The sequence below is a fragment of the Monodelphis domestica genome, chromosome 8, assembly GCF_027887165.1.
Source record: "Monodelphis domestica isolate mMonDom1 chromosome 8, mMonDom1.pri, whole genome shotgun sequence".
NCBI classification, from domain to species: domain Eukaryota; kingdom Metazoa; phylum Chordata; class Mammalia; order Didelphimorphia; family Didelphidae; genus Monodelphis; species Monodelphis domestica.
The window spans coordinates 57,167,534-57,187,505 of NC_077234.1; the positions used below are offsets into that span (position 1 = coordinate 57,167,534).

General features: G+C 38.9%; 2 protein-coding genes across 9 annotated transcripts in view; one reads left to right on the plus strand and one right to left on the minus strand.

The window, feature by feature from the left end:
- Positions 1-8,815: 8,815 nt before the first annotated feature.
- Positions 8,816-11,803, minus strand: LOC130455950 (uncharacterized). The gene is made up of 4 exons (XM_056808484.1): positions 11,694-11,803; positions 10,670-11,582; positions 9,801-9,865; positions 8,816-9,684 (listed from the first exon to the last, which is right to left on the minus strand). The coding sequence occupies exons 1-2, from the start codon at positions 11,801-11,803 to the stop codon at positions 10,910-10,912; spliced, it is 783 nt and encodes a 260-aa protein (XP_056664462.1). The 3' UTR covers positions 8,816-9,684; positions 9,801-9,865; positions 10,670-10,909.
- The window catches only part of TFDP2 (transcription factor Dp-2), a 182,297-nt gene continuing 173,399 nt past the window's right edge, over positions 11,075-19,972 (plus strand). For all 8 annotated transcript variants that reach the window (XM_056807240.1, XM_007502108.3, XM_056807242.1 and 5 more), the window contains exon 1: positions 11,075-11,210. The gene's annotated coding sequence lies outside the window, so the exon portion shown is untranslated. The remainder of the gene's footprint in view (positions 11,211-19,972) is intronic.

Below are 19,972 nucleotides of genomic sequence, written 5' to 3' on the forward strand. Positions count from 1 at the left end.
CTCCTTTCACTCTGCATCAATTCCTGGAGGTCCTTCCAGTTCACATGGAATTCCTCCAGTTCATTATTCCTTTCTGTAAGATAGTATTCCATCACCAGCAGATAACACAATTTGTTCAGTCATTCCCCAATTGAGGGACACCCCCTCATTTTCCAGTTTTTTGCCACTACAAAGCGCATGATTATAAATATTTTTATACCTATATTTTCCCCTATTATCTCTTTGGGGTACAAACCCAGCAGTGGTATGCCTGGATCAAAGGGCAGGATTTTAAAGAAAAAGAAATAGTTTTAAAGTATCACTAGTAATATTGGAGACAGTAATTTAAGTACAGTGATGATGATGGAAGTCTAATTATAAAGGATGTGAGAAGTGAGTGGGTGGTAAAGTTGAGGTTGTGGTAGGACACCAGTCCTAGAAATTTTGCCTTAGAAGGGAGAAGACATATGGGATAATAGCATGAGGTAATGGTAGTTTCAAGTTAAAGTTATTTTTTAAAGATAGAGAAAATAGAAGCATGTTTGGTAAATAGCAGATCAAAGGCCAATAGAAGAGAAAACTTTGAAGATGAGAGGAAGAAATTGTTGGAACCAGATCTCAGAAGAGATATGAGGGGATGGAATCAATAATACAAACAGAAGGGTTGGAGAGTCATGGAATTAACAACATGGTGGTATAGATTTCTACATAATTTCCCAATCCCCAAACCTCAAAACAAGAAGAAATGCATTGAAACTATATTAAAACTGAATCAGTAGAGTAGTTAAAATACCTCTACCTCATAGAAAATCTTAAATGATGGTAGAAGCCTGAACTATTTTGAGCTCTCCACTCACTTTAGTCCCCCCAACCCACCTTGCATCCCAGCTATAGCCAATAACCTAAGGAGCACTCTTGAGTTTTAGATGAGAATTGTCATAGCTTCTAGCCTGTTCTTCATGGCAGTGACTTGGTCAGGACCCTTCATATCCCTTAATAGGTAGAAAGTATTGATTCTCCCCATCCCAGAAGAGGAAAACTGATAATGTAGAGTTGAGCTGGGGGAGAAAGGGACCTACACAACTAATTGTGATAAGTTTTTTCCTGGAGTTTACACAGGGAAGAGACCCATTTAGACTCACAAGAACTTCATGATCAAGGAAATGAGAGACAGCAAACTTGGGAAGTCTATGAAAGAGAAAAAAAAAGTCTTAGAAGGGGAGTGATCAGCCAACCAGTGAGGAGGAAAAGCTAAAACAAACTATTGGAAATAGAAAACAGGGTGAAAAACAAACAAAAAAAGCTGAGGGATAAAATTGGGGTATACAATTAACAAGAAAATATATTAGCTAAGGAAAAATAAGCAACATCTCAGAAAAGTCTAAAACACAAAAAGTATTATGCTTTAAACCAAAGTGAACAAAAACCCCGCAGTTAAAAGAAAAAGAAGATAATTACATAAATTTCTCAGAGGTAATGAAATACCAATAAATTATTTAATGAGTTAAAGGATAAATTAACTTCTAAGAAAATAATTTAAGATGGAAATTAGGTCAGAAATCATAACTCTCAAAGGAAAAAATAAGTAACACAACTGAAGTGAAAGCTTCTTCAAAATAACAGAATTTTAAAAGGAGAATGAAATTCAAAAAATAGAAGTAGAAGAAAATTTGGTAGAAGAAAAACAAAAGACAATTTTGAAGAAGCACATGAGTTCTATAAAATTCAGAGTTACTAACTTTGAAGACATGAGGCTTAGAGATAATTCAAGGTCACTGAGGAGAGTGATAAACCAAAAACCTTGAATCTATATTATAGGAAATAATAGAAGCAAATTGCTCAGCAGTTTTGAAAATAATGATTAATAGAATCTACATATCACAGACAGAAAAACAATAACAATCTGGTCTTGAATCTCCAGCACTAGAAAGGTATAAAAATACAATTAATAAGGAATAAAATGAAATCTCTTAAGCTTGTAAGGCAAGGGAAAGCTATTGTTTGACTCAAAAGATGAGAGAGCATGGTGAAGGGAACAATAGGAGTCTTATAACAAGGTTTGTTTTCAGAAGTCCACCTTTTTTGAGCAAGGCTTATATTTCCCAGTAATGTGGTAGTAGTCTCTCGGTAACCGAGGATGACGATTGTCTTTGTGCGTTTTTGTGCACAAAGACACCTGTGCGTGAAGATTTAAGTGGAAAAGTTGATGCACAGAGACAGTCCCACTCTCTCGGCCTTGGAAGCCTGGGTCCAGTGGCACGAAAAGTCGTTACACCTGGAGACTTCCTCAGCTGCATTGGATGGCCGTGTTGTCTTTTGTGCTCCAACGCGCCCTAAGCACTCCACAGTGCTTTGCTGCATCGCCATCTCAGCTGTTGAATCTTCTTGTTGGTTTCTTCCACCTGTTCCGCCGAAACAGTCTTCACATGCTGGGTGAGCAAAGCCCTAGTTCACCAGGGGTCCATGACGACCTGATGGCTACCCTCACAAGGTTTAGCCGACCTGTCGAAGCTGTTGCCCGGGGTGTGGCCGCTGCCCCATGCTAGCAGCTACTGGGAGCCACAAGTGAGAGCTGGGTGTCAGGTGGGGGTCAGAGGCTGGAGAGCTGCCCTAGGAGGGCACGACAAGCCCTCCATACCAGAGATACTACCCCTCCCTGAGCACCCTGTACACCCCTCCCAGTAATGTATTCAACACAATAGTGGGCAGGAATTTTTCTTGCCTTTCTTTGCTTTCCCAGACCTTGGGAATGACTGGCGCATAGTAAACAGTTAATAAATGCCTAGTGAACCCCTGAGGTTTTACCTTACACCCTGCAAATTGGCAATGATGACCAAAAAACATGGGAATAGTCAATGTTTGAGGGGTTATTGGAAGATAGGCACACTAGTGCATTGATCATTTTGGAAATCAATTTGCAATTTTCAAATAACATGACTAAAATTTCCATACCTTTTGACTCAGAGATTCCACTACTAGGCTTATACCCCAAGGAGACTGTTGATAAGAAATTCTCATAAATACCAAAATATTTATAGTAGCACTCTTTGTAATAACAATGAATTGGAAACAAAATAAATGACCTTAGATTGGAGAATGGCTAAATCAATTACACATGAGTGTATTATAAATATGATAAATATGTGGAAAGTGGCATGGGCATTGTACCCCCAAAACTCAGGCAAACTGTAAGCAGGGAAATTCCTTTGCTCCCTTCTGTCCTTGTGGCTCCTAACTCAATACCATCTGATAACTTCTATAAGACCCTGAGAGAATTATCATCCTTGGACTGTTCTTTAGATTTGAGATGGTCAAAGAGATGAGACACCTCGATACCATTAGACTATATCACAACTATGAGGGTCTTCAGGCAGACTCCAGTCCGATGACCAAACCCCCGTACTGCATGCCTGAGTGTTTGCCACTTTAGAACCATGACACAGCATCATGTCCCCACTGTTGTAAAGAGTATATAAGCCCCAAAATTGATGGATTCTGGGAGCAGCCTTTCATCTTGCTGTTCCACCTATACTATCCTCCTGGCCATTCTCAACATTACCTTCTAAATTAATAAATTTCTCCTTTTATTTTTAAGCTAAGTTTTGGAGTCTTGCATTCTTGCAAAAGATATCCTTCCTGAGCCCTGGGGGTTCAGCTTTATGTACCCCACAACAGAAGGAACCTCATTAATTGATGAAGAGTAAAGTAGGCAAGATAAAAAACCAATGACTACAACAATGTAAATGAAAAGTACAACCAAAAAAATCCAAAAGGGAATGTTGCAAAATTATAAAGAACAAATAGGGGGGCAGCTAGGTAGCTAAGTGAATAGAAAGCTAAGCTAGTTTTGGAGATGGGAGGCCCTAGGTTCAAATTTGTCCTCAGATACTTCCTAGCTGTGTAATCCTGGGCAAGTAATTTAACCCCAATTAACTAGCCCTTGTTGCTTGGAACTGATCATTAGTATTGATGCTGAGAGAGAAGCTGAGGGTTTTAAAAAATCAACAAGCAGGGGGGCAGCTGGGTAGCTCAGTGGATTGAGAACCAGGCCTAGAGATGGGAGGTCCTAGGTTCAAATCTGGCCTCAGACACTTCCTAGCTGTGTGACCCTGGGCAAGTCACTTGACCCCCATTGCCTAGCCCTTACCACTCTTCTGCCTTGGAGCCAATACACAGTATTGACTCCAAGACAGAAGGTAAGGGTTTAAAAAAAAAAATCAACAAGCAGGTCATAAAAGATTAGAGAATAAATTTTCAACTTAGCCCTTTGCAGCAGTAGAAGGTCCATCAGTGTTGTACTTTGCAGACAGTCTCAGATATTTTCAATGTATTGATCAATTATACTAATTTTTTCTCTTTTTATGTTTTTTAAAAATACTTTGTTCTATAGAATGGCTCTCTGGGCAGGGGAGAGGGAGGGATACTGGGGAAAATTTTGAGAACGTATTATCTCAAGATGTTAATAAAAACTTATTTAAAATAAATGCATGTTGACTTAACATATTTAATTATCTTTTATGTGCACAACACTATACTTATAGCAAAGGGAACTTTAATAAAAACTATATCCAAATGCCAACTAATGGTCCTATGATACTGGGTTGATATGTTAAAATGTGATTTTCTACAGGAAATAATCCACTAGTATCAATGTTGCTTCTTCTCTGAATCCCCACAGAAGAAGAACCCATGCAGCCTTGGTCACTGAGTAAAGAGGCAGCCCACGTAGCTCAGTAGATAGTGTACTGGGCTTGGAGTCAGAAAGAAGACCTGGCCTCAAATCTGGCCTCAAACACATACAAGCTGTGTTATGGCTGGGCAAGTTGCTTAACCTCTATTTGCCTTAACCTACTTACGAGGGAAATGACAAAAAACCTCCAGTATCTTTGCCAAGAAAGTCCCACGGACTGTATCCATAGCATCATGAAGAGTTACACATAATTGAACAACTTGTCTTTGAATAACAATGCAGTTTTGTCATTCAATAACATTCTACAAACATGTCAACAAATATTTGTATACTTACTACTGCCTTGGCAATGTCTAGGTGCTGTATGGTTTCTTATACAAATTCTATCTTCATTTCCAAATATGCTCCTTTCCATTCCCCTGCCCAAAGATCCATCTTTTATGATTAAAATATATATTTTCAAAAGAGTTTTGTGTTTTACAGAGAGGAGAAAGGATTTAGAGTCAAAAGAAAAGGTAGTCTTCGGCAAGTCATTAAATTTTTTACATTTAAAATATTTTAATATTCATTGTTTATTTAAAATTTTTTTAAACCCTTACCTTCCATCTTACAGTCAATACTGTGTATTGGCTCCAAGGCAGAAGAGTGGTAAGGGCTAGGCAATGGGGGTCAAGTGACTTGCCCAGGGTCACACAGCTAGGAAGTGTCTGAGGTCAGATTTGAACCTTGGACCTCCTGTTTCTAGGCCTGGCTCTCAATCTACTGAGCTACCCAGATGCCCCCTTAATTTTTTAAATTTAAATTTTTTTTAATTTAAAGTTTTTAAATGCCCCCTGTTTAAAAAAATCCAAGTTCCAAATTCTCTCCCTTCCTCTCTTGGATACCTTTTCCATCCATTAATCAATATATCAATTATACATGTGAAATAATGAAAAACTCATTTCTATATTAGTCATGTTGGAAAAAAAGGCAAGAAACATTATACTTCAATCTGCACTCAGACTTCATCACCTTTCTCTGGGGGTAGATAGCATTATTCATCATTGTGTTCTTTGGAATCGTCATGGACCATTGTACTGATTTGAGTAGCTAAGTCTTTCACAGATGATCATGATTATATTGCTGTTATCATATACAATGTTCTCCTGGCTCTGTTTCCCTAACATCAGTTCCTGTAAGTCCAGATTTTTCTGAAATCATCCTGCTCTTTATTCCTTATAGCAAATATAGTATTTCATCACAATCATATACCAAAACATGTTCAGCTATTCCCCAATTGATAGGCATCTTGATCTTGGTAAGTCACTTTATTTGCTCTAGCTGGATTCTTTATTTGAAAAATGACAATAGTCTGCTATTATCCATTTCACAGAATTAGGTTCAAATGAGGTAATATAATAATATATATAATAAAACTTAAAGGAACTATACAAATGTAAGTTTCCAGAGAAAACTTACATTATATGAAATAAATACAAAGCAGAATATAATAAAACTTCAGATTAAATATTATCATTGATAAGTTTCTTGCTAATCATTTTGGCACTCATTTTAGGCATTCTTATCATTTTGTGCCACCCTAAGATCTACTTTGCTACTGCTGAGAAGGATGAAGGTTCTCATTGTAAGGGAGAAAAGACTCCCCTGAGCAACTTTGTTTCTCAAGGCAGGCTATCTGTTATTTTCTCACTCTGTACCTCACTGAAGGTTATTGGATTGTAAATTGCAAGACTGAAAGACCATAAACAAAATAGCTCATAGCCATCTTTTCTTACCTCTTTTGTTTAGATATCAGCTTTTCAACAAATGTTTATTGAACTCTTTCTGTGTGCAAGTTACTGTCCTAGGAGCTGGAAAATATTTGTGAATCTGCGCCGTCCCTGAAGGCACTTGAGTTCTGATGGGAGAGATAATATCTAATTGCATGTATACACATAACTTCTACCAGACACTGAAGTACATGGTAGTTTTGTGAGGGAGTGAGAGCCTGAGCATCTGGTGAGAGCAGCAAATACTTCTTGTAGAAAGTGCTAATTGAGCCCTCATCAGTTCAGAGAAGTGGTGAATTGTGAAGGTGAATCCAGCAGAATTCTGTTTTGAACATAAGTTGGAAATATCCATGTAATGTCCTGTTTGAAATGTCCAGTAATCAATTGGTAATGTGGGACTAGAGGTTAGGAAGCAAAGAGGAAGGAAACAAGCATTTTAATCTCAAAAAGAACTGGGATACACATGGGTTGACTAGTAGAAAACATTACTATACTTTATTCAGTATAGGTACTATTGATGCCTATCTGATTAATTTTAAGTAGAACTGGTTAGATATGGATAATATATTTCCTATATTTATGAGGTATTTAATTTCTCATCTCTAGGATCACAGTTAAATGGACAAAATACTAAGCTCGGTCTGAGAAGTCAGGAATTTTTGTTAGTAGTCAGGCGAATTCAAATAAGTCATTCTCTCAGCCTATAATTGTTCTTCTATAAAATGAAAATACTTATTCCACTTAACTCAACAAGTTGTGAAAAGTGCAGTAAATAAACCACATAAAAATCTGAGCTATACTAAGGTTATAAAAAATCTCTTCTGTCTCAAAATATAATTGTTGATTGGAGGAATAAGGAGGAAATGAAAAAGGCTTTTAAGGTAAAAGGGAAAAATCCTTTTTGTCAAATCATGAAATTGGTTTTTGCCTTCACTGGGTCAAAATTGGCACTGTAGTACGTATTTAGAAATTTTAAAATATTTTTCTTGGAGGGTTTTTAGGGTCTTAAATTACATTAGTAAGTCATCCTTTACCTAGGAAAGATTGTTGTGAAACTAGCATCTACAGGTTTTTATGGAATACTCTCGTCAGGTCATGGAAATTTACAGTTAGATTATACCACTGATATACAGTGGATGGAAATTTTGCTACATAATACTATTCGTTTTGTGTTATGTCTGAGAATGTTATGCAGAAGATGTTTATGTTATTTTTATTGTCATTTTGCTTGAGTATTGGGTTTAACAGATTTTGAATGAGACTAAGGCACAAGCTTGAATATACTAATCATTAATTTCTCTTAGCCTACCTTCCCTTCCCTTCCCTATTCCCCCTTTTCCTTTTTTTCTGTTGAAGGTCCCATCATCCTCCCAATCATCTGTGTTGTAATTTCAGTCATCAGCCCTCATTTCTTTCTCTTTAGATACTGAGGATCTGACTTCCACATTTCTTCTTTCTATTCTTTTTCTCCATTCTAAGTATCTTTACTCTTGTTCAAATCTTTATCATAGGTCACGACACATTTATTAGTCTACTAATAAGTTTCTCTGCTGCCAGTCTTTCCCATCTCCAATCTATTTTCCACAAAAATATTAATATGGCCATATCACTTCTTTGCTCAAAACCCTTTAGTGGCTCCCCATTACATTTAGTACAGAATACAAACTTCTCTGCCTGGCATTTAAGGTCCTCAACAATCTGGTCCCACTCACCTTCTGTAGCTTTGTTTCACATTATTCTCCTTCCTGTTTTTGTAATCTATGTTCCAGATGAACTAGTCTATTTGCTGTTCTCCAAATGTATTTTTCTTTTGCCTGCCTTCCATGTAAGTACACAAGCTGTCATTCATATTTGGAATTCACTCCTTATCCAAACCTCTCAGAATCTTTATTTTCTTGCCATCTTCTCTGTGAAGGAAGTCTTTCCTAATTCTCTCAGTGATTAGAAGTCTCTTCCTCCCTAAATTCCCAATTTGTATACATGTTGTGTTTTCCTAGTGCAATGTTAGCTCTTTGAGGCTAGATCTGATAGCCTCTTCAGCATTTTGTACAATGCCTTTCACATAGGGAAATTAAAAGTGCTTGTTGTATTGAATTGCTTTATAGATGTTCAGCAAATTTTTGTTAATGAAACTAAAGAATGGTTATTTCAGTATTTGGGTATTTCAAACTTATTCAAAGTGGTATTAATTTGACATTATTTAGATTTCAATTCCCTTCACTTTACCTCTTCATTCTACTTCTTAATGTTTCGATCTGGGAACTGTTTTATGAAGTAGATTGATAAGCTAGAGCTGCCCACAGAGGGCATCCAGGATAGTAGGGGAAACTCAAAAACAAACTTTACCAAACAAAACCAACCAATCAAAAAACTCAACTGAAGCAACTGGTGGTATTTTAGTCTGAAGAAAAGAAAACATGATGGATGTGAACTATTTTCAAAGATCTTAAAGGCTGAGAACAAGGAATTACATTTATTCTTCTTGGCTCTGGAGGGCTGAACTAGGAAATGAGAGAGAGGTAGATTTCAGCTCAGTAGAAGGAAGAATTTTGTCATCTTTAGAGCTATTGAAAATGGAATGGGCTATCTCTGGCTGGGACTGAATTACCTACCACTAGAATGGTTCATTTAAGAGGCTGGAGGGCCCCTCCAGTAATAGAGTAGAATTTTTGTCTTAGATAGCTTCCAAGGTCTTGCCCATATTTGAAAGTCTCTGATTCAATTATTTAGGATGTTGTCTTCAAGCCCTTTCTCGGAGGAAATTTAGTGCAGTGAATGAAGACTAATTTTTTTAAACCGTTACCTTCTGTCTTAGAATCAATACTGGGTATTAGTTCCAAGGCAGAAGAGTGGTAAGGGCTAGGCAATGGGGGTTAAATGACTTGCCCAGGACCTTCTGGGCATGACTCTAAATCCACTGAGCCACCCAGCTGCTCCAGGACTAAATTCTGATTTTTTTTTTTAATATTGTCATTCCCATTAGAAAGTAAGCTCTTTGAGAGCAGGGATCCTGTTTTTTTGCCTTTCTTCGTATATCTATCTACTTAACACACAAGCAGAAACTTAAATGCTCCCTGGCAGCTAGGAGTGGGGCTGCAGTAGTGGATGGACTGCTGCAACTGGATTCAGGAAGACCCAAGTTTAAAATCTCACCTCAGAATTGCCCCTGGGCAAATTATTTAAACTTCTGTCGGTTTCAATTTCTTCATTTGTTAACCAGGAATAATAATAGCATTCCTCTCTTAACTGTTATGAGGAACAAATGAGATATTTGTAAAGCGCTTTGCAAACCTTAAAGTGCTTGATAAATGTTAGTTATTGCAATTAATATTGTTGATTAGATTCCCCAGCTTAAATATTACCTTTGAAGTTTACGAGTTGGGTGCCCCACAAATCTCGACGTCATCTGAGATGTCAGTTTCTTAATCTGAAAAATAAGGGAGGTTGGAGTAGGTTCCTTCCAGCTTTAAATCTGTGATTTTAGGATTTCTAAGTAAAATCTCCACGAGATCTTGGCTCCCTCCTGAGCATTATGACTAGCCTTCATCCTTAGTCCTGCCAGCTGTGTCACATCGTGAGGTTATTTAATTGCAAACTAGCATCTGTGCGGTGCTTTGAAGTTTGCAAAGCGCTTTACGAATATCTCATTTTACTACCCTGAGAAGTAGGTGCTAATAATTGTTCTCGTTTTACAAATGGGGAAATTGAGGTAGACGGGTTAATTCTCTTGACGAATATGTATACATAGAAGGGGTTTTCGGGGGGGTGATTTCTCTTGCCAGAGTAATACCCAGAGGGAATACTGGGGGTGAATTCTATTGCTCTGGCAATTTCCATAGCGAGTGCACACGAGGGTACAGGAGGTGCATTCTCCTGCTTCAGTAATTCACAAGGGGGTATCCACAATGGGATTAGAACTAGGGTCTTCTTGATTTCCTAACTCCAGGTCCAGAGCTCCGTCCACAGCGAGGTCCCTCCTCCTCCTTTCTTGGAAAGGGATGGAATTTCCAACAGGAAATCTGGTCAGAGCAAGTAAGAGCCGGCCTCCTTCAGGCCCCACCCACGGGCGGGGTTTACTGGCTCCAACCCCAGTGAGCTATACCGCAGGCTCCTCCCTCTCCTGCTGTCACCTCGTGGTTAAGGCTGGGCGGGACGCTCGGCCCCGCCCCACTACCCTCCCCGTTACCCCCCCGCCCTCATTGGGGAGAAAGGGGGCGGGGTTTGTTTATACCCTGCACGCATCGCCAGCCAGACCAATCGGCGGGCAGTGGCGCCTGACGTCACTCAGCCAGGCGTCCAACCAGAGCGGGCAGTGCCCAGCCCCCGCCAAAGCTCGCGCGGGGGAAGACTGAGAAAGAGAGGGAGAAGAGTCCAGGCAGGGCTGGGTGCGACAGTCGGCGAGGTTAGGGGAGCAGGTGGGCCTAAGCCGGCTCGGGCCGCAGCAGCTGTTCCCATCGCCTGGTTGGGGGGGCTAGGAGAGTTCGGGGCAGGGGCGGGGGCAGGGCCGCGCACAGGCGCGGGAGCGCACGCGCGCGCGGGCGGGCACGAGGCTCCTGGCGGCTGCGTGCGCACGGCCGGCCCGGTCTCGCAGGCTCTCGAGCTCCGGTGCCTTCGCCCCCGGCCCCGGGGGATGAGTCCGCAGACCGCCCCAGCCGCCCCAGTCCAGCCGAGCTGCTGCCGTTCCAGCCGCGTCTGGTCGTTTCCTTGCCCTCTTCCCATCGCGGGCCGGACGCATCACCCTCAGGCCATCTTCTCCATAGCTACGCCGGCAGGTAAAGTCCCCCTTCCCCCTCAGGACATGGACCTCGCGCGGCAGCGTCGTGGTGTCGCTGTGGGTGGGTCGGAGCCAGGGGCTGGGGGAACGAAGCGCCTGGCTCCTCTTACTCTTCCCTTCTCGCAGCGGTTGAGGAAGGGACGGTTCTGAAATCACCGCCCTCGAGGCTGGGGAGTCCCCGCGTGCCCTTCGTCCCCTCTTTATTGCCACGCGCGCTGCTCCTTCCTTACATTCCCGCAGCGGGACGCAGGGACCTACGTGTGCGCGCGCGCACGCGGGGGCTGAGAGCTGGCCCGGGACCCCCTTCCTTCGGTTGCTGGAGAGAGCGACTTTCCGGGCATTTCTCGCATAACAAAAGCAGTGATGCCTTCTGGAATGAAGGAACCCAGCCCTTAAGATTTTCCGGCTCCTTTTGCACTCTCTTGTGGTTCTCTTCCCCTCCCCCAATCATCTTCCTGTGAGGACACTTCTCCCCACCAGCGAATCTTGGAGCGATCCTCCTAGAAGTCTCTTGTATGTTCCCTTTTTTGTTAAGACCACCAGTTGTGGGCATTTATCCAAACTGAAGCCTTTCGGCGTGTTCCCATCCATGCTTTCCTTTTCAATTTATTCCTGTGTTCAGCCCTTTTCCCAACAATTCTAATTGTTCATTTTCTTTTCCTTGAAGTTTGATCTTAGAATTCAGAGCTTGAAGGGACCTTTAGATTATCATAAAATTAAGATCTTGAAGTCTTAAATCTTAGTCTGCCCCCACCCCATGGAAAAGAAATCAAATGTTATCAATTTTAAGACATTCTCTGAATTCTTTTTTCCTTTTGCTAGGCCATTCCAGATTCTCCCTAAATATCACTCAACCTTCAAAATATCTCAATCCTATGTTCCTGAAAAAGTTAACAGCTCATCGACCTCCCTTTAGTATTGTATTCATAAATCTAATCTCTTTTCAAATTATTTCCTGTACCAGTTGTCATTTTGACTGGTCTCAGTCATGAAGGGTGATATTCAGATCCATCCTCTTTTACAGATGAGGAAACTGAAGCCTTGAGAGATAAAACAACCTGCTTGCTCAAGGTCACATTGCTTAAATTACTGCTAGAATCTTCAGTCTTCTGATTTCAAATCTGGTACTCTCTTCATCTGAAAATAATTTTAAAGTTGTAAAAGATTTAGAGGTCATCTGTTCCATCCCTTTAGGGTACAGATAAGAAAACTTAGGACCAATGAGGTTCAGTGAATTGCCCAAGGTCACACAGGCAGAAAGTGTCAAAGCTGGCATTCAGGGTCTTTGAATCCAAATCTAGTGTACTTACCACTGTTACATACAATGTCTTAGATAGTATATCGGCTAAAAAAAAGAGTAAGCTTCCTATGAAGCTTAATCCTAGAATTTAGAGCTTGAAGATCACATCAGCTTTCTTCTTCATCATCATGGAAAATGAATTAAGTGTTATTTATCCATACTAAAATGCCATAAGGTCTTAGTGGTGTTCTCAGGTAGCAAAGCAAATGCCTAATATTGTTAGGAAAGGAAAATGCATATTTTTTAGAAGCAAACTGACTTTTCTTATACTTGATACGTATGATATGTATTTTCTGAATATATATGGCTTGTATTTTATGATTATGAAAGTTGGTATTATAAAGTGTTTTCACATTTGTGAATGAAACTTTAAGCTTGTAGATTCTTTTGTAGCCAAAATAAATAAGTTTTTGCCAGTTACTTCATGGTCTTATGTATGGAACCAGAGTTTGGCTTTATGTTTTTACAAACATAGCAACCTTTTCTCTGATTTAGCACTACTGTTTTTATTTAAAAATAAGTCCCTTGAGTCTTAAAGGCTCAGTAAATTCTTCCTTTATTTTCTCTATTGATGTTAGGAGCAAACATACATTTATTTGAAGGAAAGGAAATTATCTAGATGAAACCCCTTATTTTACAAATGAGGATGCTAGCCCAATTGGTTTTAATTGTTTAGAGTCAAACTGATAGTGTTATGTTATTGTAGCCATGTAATTTGTGTCTATTTTTAAACATGGCTATGGGCTCTTTGGACACCTGTAGATTTTTTCCTTTGTAGTCAGGATTTTAAACCCTTAGACAATGAACTCTCAAACACAATCAGAAATTGAGATACATAGATAAAATCTCTGTTGCCTTAATGAATGGAAAATGGTTGCATATTATTAAAATTAATAAACAGGGTAGGTCATGGTGATACAAATTCGATTAGTAGAAAGCATTTATAATTAATGCCAAAAGATTCTTTAATAAGTGTTGATTTTATAACATGCATTTGGAATTAGTTTTTTGTTTTTTTCATAAGATTGCATTTCCTTGGTTGGTGTTGATTTTGTAGAATGCTATCTGATTATACCAACCCTTAAGGAGTAAAGGCCGTAAGAATTTAGTATTAGGTTTTGAAAGTGTGAGTTCTAAGCAAACTTTAATTTAGACACTTACACTAATTTCTGATTGGGGTATTATCTTAAATATTTAGGTCTTAGAATATGTTTGGTGTTTTTGAAAACTGACACTTCCATTCATTTTTTGAGGCACATATATATATGTATATATATATATTTTTTTTCATTGAGAAGAATGATTTGAGTAATATAGATCAATTCTAGGTTATCCGTAGTTGTTTATGGCCAAATTATCTGCATGAGCAACAATTTCTTTGGGACATTATCACCTCTATTTAGCATATTTCTTGATACTATTTTTTTTTTTTTTGCATCTCATTTCAGTCTGAAGTTTAGGAGAAGTAAGGAAGGAAGGGATAGAGTTTTCAGAGTCTCCCCTTTGAAACCAATGTATTGCTTTCCCAATTCCAGGGAAAATGTATTTGTCGGACTACAAACTTAGAAAAATGACTTCTTTCTGTTGGCTTCGATTTTATACTTAGAAAATTCTGGGGAGCATCTTGGTGGTTCAGTGGAACCAGGCCCAGAGATGGGTTCAAATGTGGCCTCAGACACTTCCTAGCAATGTGATTAAGGGCAAATCACTTAACCCCCCATTGTCTAGTTCTTAACAACTCTCTTGCCTTGGAACCAATACACAGTATTGATTCTGAGACAGAAGATAAGGATTTTTATAGAAAAAGAAAAGAAAATACTAGCAGAATCTAAGATTGATTAATAAGAAGTTAAGCAGAAAAATTCAATTCTACAAGATTTTTAAAATTTAACAGACACTAAAAATTAGCATTTCTATTTTCAAAATCGAATAAGGGAATTATTATATACAGCTTGTTTTCCTTTGAACTATATAATAACTGCAACATGTAACTTTTAATGCTGTCATTGTTTCTGTTTCCTTCTGTTCTTGTCCCTGTGTTTTAAAATGCTTCACTGACTCTTTTTTCCTTTTTAACTTTCCTTGCCTTCCACTCTTTTTCTTCTCCTTCCCAAACTCCTCTCCCCAGTTGAAATAAAGAAAACTCATGTAACAAATATGCATCATGAAACAAAACACATTCCCACACTGACAGTTTCTAAACATCCATGTCTTATTTTGCATCTTGTGTCCATCACTTATCTTTCAGAAGGTGGATTATATGCTTCATTGTTGACCTTCTGGAATCCTGGTTGTTCATTGAATTCAACAAGTATTTATTAAGGATCCCTATGTGCTAGGGCACTAATGCATGGTGTTAGGAAGGAACTCATTTTCTAGTGGAGGAACATCATGTGCAGATAAGTAAAGGATCAGTAAATCCAAAATAAAATTTTTTTCCTCCCTAGAAGTATCACTAACACCTGGGGGAATCAGAAAAGGCCTTCTATAGGAAATGGTACTTCAAATGAATCTTGAAGAGAATTAGGGGGGGTTACATGAAGTTGAGGTTAGGACTTAGAGCTGTGATGGTGAACTTGAGGCATGTGTATCAGACAGGGCACACAGAGAGCTCTCTGTGATCACATATCATCACCATGTGGAGCTATTTCCTTCCCACTCTCCACTGCCTCCCTGCCACTCTGCCCAGCAGCCCCCTGGGAGTAGGAGTGTTTACTCCTCCTCCCCCTTTCTACATAGGCTGAGTCCATTCCTTACTTCACCTGCCCCCTTGCCAAGCAGCCCAGTGGAAGTGCTTCTTCCCTCCCCTGTTTGGGGTAAGGGGTGGCAGGGTGTGCCTAGCACTTGGTCTGGGGTGGGGCATGGCATGTGCAGTCTCCAAAAGGTTCTCTATCACTGACCTAGAGCATTGTAGGCATGTCAAACATGGGTAATGTTTGCTTGTATGTTTGGGTATAATATGGAATCAGCTTGAAGATAGGTTGAAAATCATCTGTTCCGTCAGAGGAGGTGAGAGGGATGAAGACCAGGGATGAAGACAATTGTGGTATGACTAGAGAGAAGGGATTTAGATGTGGAATTGAAAGGCTGGAAGCTGATTAGCAATGAGGTGGTGGTGAAGAAGAGGTCAAAAGCAACTGAGGATTCCAACTAGGAAAACTTGAAGAATAGCAGTCCTTTTATTTTATTATTATTTTTTAATAGCAGTTCTTTTAAAAAACTAGGTTAGTCAGGCAAGGGATGAAAGGAGGAAAGATAAATTCCGTTTTGGAAATGTTGAATTTGGGATGGCTTTGGGATGGCTAGTGGAGATGGGGGCTTGATATATAGATTTGGGAGTATAGAGATAATAGATGAACCCATGGAAGTGAGTGAGATCACCAAGGAAGAGTAGAGTGAGAGAAGAAGAGTTCAAGACAGACCTCAGAAAAACAGGTTAAAAGGGCTAAATATCATTATATTTCATCCTTGGTTATGTCATCAGTATAGCTGTTCTTGTCTTTTCATAAATTGTGATTTTGTCAGATGTCTATTAAAATGTAAAATATAAATAAATTCTGGATTATCTAATTTTGTTGTTCAGTCATTTTTCAGTTGTGCCAGATTCTACATGACCCGATTTAGAGATTTCTTGGCAAAGATACTGGAATGATATGGCATTTCCTTCTCCAGCTCAATTTATAGATGAGGAAACTGAGATAAACAGGCTTAAGTGACTTGCCCAGGGTCACAGTAAGTATCTGAGGCTGGGTTTGAACTCAGGTCTTCCTGACACCAGGCCATCTATCTACCCAGAATTTTCCAGAAAAAAATGAATTCTTTGTGCTTGTATCAAAAGCAATATTAGCTAATCATAATGTTTTTTTTAAAAGCTATTAACCTTGCATGTATTCATGTCTATAGGTATCCTGCTATAGCAGATAAAGTGCTAAACCTAGAACTGAGAAGACTCAAGTTTAAATTCCACCTCTGACATTGATTTAGGCCTGTGATTAAATTACTCTGAGCCTTAGTTTTCTCAGGAAAAATGGACATGGTGATAATTACTTACACCACAGGCTTGTTATTAAAATCAATTAAGAGGATATATGTAAAGCACTCTGTAAAGGCTAAAGTGCTCTGTCAGCTATTTTTAATAGGGCATATTTCAAGTTTAGCTATATTTTAGTAAATTGGTTGAATTATGACTTATGAGCTATATGACCTTAATGTATGTACAATGTTCAATAGGTGACAAATGGCCTACTTCACATGACTACTCTTAGGCTACTCAGACTAATAAGTATTGTGAGTATTAGGCACTAGTTGCCTCAATTTGCCAACAAACTACTATTACAGATCAGACATGTTAGATGCTGGGGATGCAAAGACAGAAATGAAAATCTTTGCCCTTAATGAACACATTTTATCAGAAACATACACACATGTGTATGTACATACATACATGTAAATAAATACTAATTAATTTTTGGAGAGGATCCAGAAAGGCCTCATGTGGGAAGTACCATTCAAACTGAACTTGGAAGAAAGGTAGAGATTCATTTGTATTATGTGGACAGAACAAATTCTGTGTTGTAGTCTGTTCTTTTGACTCTAAACTAGGTTAAAGGGAAAACATGTTCAACAAAATCTTGGTCAAACTTTAAACTGGAATGAAAAGATTTATCAGCTGGAACTGGGAAGAACAAAGTAGAGCATAAAAAAATGGGACAGTTAGATACTTAACCTATTGGACACAAGATGGAAAGATGCTGTTGCTGATAAGGTTTTTATCCATACCAGCAGGTATAACTGACTGGTGGAAATGTGAGCAACAAATTAAGATAAGCAGTAGTAGTATCTTTCATCTCATTTACTGTAGGAAATAGGATAGAAAGAAGACTTGGGATGAGGTGATCAGTAAGATGCAGGACTAGATATTTTTTCAGATCCTTACCACCTCTCCAAAATAGGAATTCTGTGCCAGAGATAAAAACAGTTTTTGCTATCTCCATAGTCTAGGACACCAAGAACCTGAACAAGGTAAAAATTTGATGAACTAATGGCAAAGAAGTCTAGTCCCTAACCTCCAACCCACTCGATCAGCTCTCTCTTAACAACTCAAAAGCCAATTCCCCAGTCCCCCAAATCCCCGATGTTGAAGAGATTCAAACAGCCAAAAATTGTTCCATTTGTGACAATAGAAATCAGTTGTCAAGGAGTGGTAGTTATCTGTGATACCTCAGAGCTCAGTCTGAGAACTTAGAAAGGAAAAAAAGGAAGCACTGACTATGTGTTAAGCATTTTGTAAATATTATCTCATTTGATCCTTAGAGCAACCCTGGAAATTAGGTACTGTTATCCCCATTTTACAGTTGAGCAAACTTGGGTGGACAGATTAAGTTCCTTGCCCAAGGCCATATAGCTATCAAGTGTCTGAGGCTGGATTTGAACTCAGGAGTCTTTATGAACCAAGTTCCACTGCTCTATTCACCGTACCAAGAAGAATTTATGACTTGCATAGCATAAATAATTTGCAGAATAAGAAATCTTCAATCCATGATAGCAAGTCTCACCAAAGAAACAAAAGAAGACAACTAATTGGGAATGCAAGTACATGAAAGTGAAGGACAATCTGGAAGAAGAGAAAAGCATATTGATCTTGAAAACAGGATGAATAGACTGAACATCATAATGTAAAGAAATACTACAAGAAAACTGCCCAGAACTTGTGAACACAGAATACAGTGCCAACCAAAATCCATAAATTACCATCAGAAAAAAAAAGGCATTAGCACTATGTTGCAAATTCCAAGACTGATAGTGGTTAAATTAAATTAACCGATTTTGTGCTAAACAACAAATCTGCAAGTGACCAGGAGAAATAGCTGCAAATATAAAGGAAAGAAAATGAATAACACGAGACCATTCTGTGTCTACCAGAAACCTACAAGAGGAAAATGGAGTAAGATGTTCTGAATAGCATAAGAACTCAGGATGCAGTTCAGAATAACCTACTCTGCAAATTTAAGACTAACTATAAATGAAGAAAAGATGGGCTTTCAAAAGAAAAAAAGGATATTCAAAAAATTCCTAGGGAAAAACCCAGAACTCCAGAAGAGGTAGAAGGGGACAGAAGTAGAAGATAGAGGGGAATCTGTGTTGTCCCCTACTCAAGGCAGAAACTAGCAATGAAGGGAAAATAACTCCTGTAGCTTCTCAGGAAGAAGAGAAACTGTAAGAGAGGGGTGAAGAGACAAAGGGGAGCCTAGGGTCAGGAAGGGGGCACCTTTTTTTAAACCCTCTTTTAGAGAAGAGAAATCTCTTATATAGAGGTAGGGGAAACTTATCATGGAAATCATCTGCAGGGGTTTGGTACTTAGATCAGATCTCTTACCTCATTAAATTCACAACTTCTAGGGACAGCTGACACCTAGAAGAATGGTAGGGCATGGCCCCAGGGAAGAGATTTTGAGGCAAATGGGAGAAAAATTGATCAAGGGGAGGGCAAAGATCAATATGAACTAATTGTACTTATCTGGGGCTTGGGAAGATGCATATCATGAGCAGTCAGCTTGCTGTCTGTCACCTGCAGAAATTCATTTTTTTTTAAACCCTTACCTTCCTACTTGGAGTCAATACTGTGTATTGGCTCCAAGGCAGAAGAGTGGTAAGGGCTAGGCAATGGGGGTCAATCTGTCTCTAGGCCTAGCTCTCAATCCACTGAGCTACCCAGCTGCCCCCAGAAATTCATATTTCTTAGAATGAGGTGCAACAAAAAAGGGAGTCAGGAAAAGATCTATAATTTCAAAACACCCCAAATTTGTTTAGAACAGGGAACCCCAGATAGATACCTCTAAGTGTCAATTCCATGAGGAATACAGAGTAAAGGACTAAGTTTTAAGAGCTATGAATTAAGAAGTAAAAGTCTAGAATAAACTGAAATGGAAGATAAAGATGAATAATAAAGAGAATGAGGGAAAGACATTCTTTTCAGAAAACAATTCACAAAAAAGTTTTTTTTTTAAACTAATAAACAAAAATTGAAAGGGAAAAGAGGTGGTGGTGGGGATTCTACTTCAATATTTAACTGAGAGGGAAAAGACCATGAAAAAATTAGCTAGATAAAAAAGAAAAAGGAAGAACTAATAAAATTTCAAAACTAAGGAGGGGGAGGATATCAGAGGATGAAGGGAAGAGAGCCTGTGGGTTGCCTTAAAATAGATTAAGATAACTGAAGAGATAGTCTGTGTTTACAGAGGAAGAGGTGCAAATATTTATTTGGGAAAAAAATTCCATTATAGGAAAGGAGAATATAAATCTAATTCTTATGACTTTAAATGTGAATTGGCTAATTAACATGAACAATATTGACTGATTAGATAAGAAAAGTAAACCACACAAACTGTTGCTTACAGGAAACACTTTAAAAAAAACAACAAAACTCTTACCTTCTTTCTTAGAATCAATACTGTGTATGG

Excerpts from the sequence above, each read along its gene's own strand:
- LOC130455950 (XM_056808484.1), bottom strand. The coding sequence starts at position 11,803 with ATGGATGGGAACACGCCGAAAGGCTTCAGTTTGGATAAATGCCCACAA. Across the intron at positions 11,583-11,693 it reads GGAGGATCGCTCCAAGATTC|AAGGCATCACTGCTTTTGTT; the intron begins GCTGGTGGGGAG and ends CCTTCATTCCAG.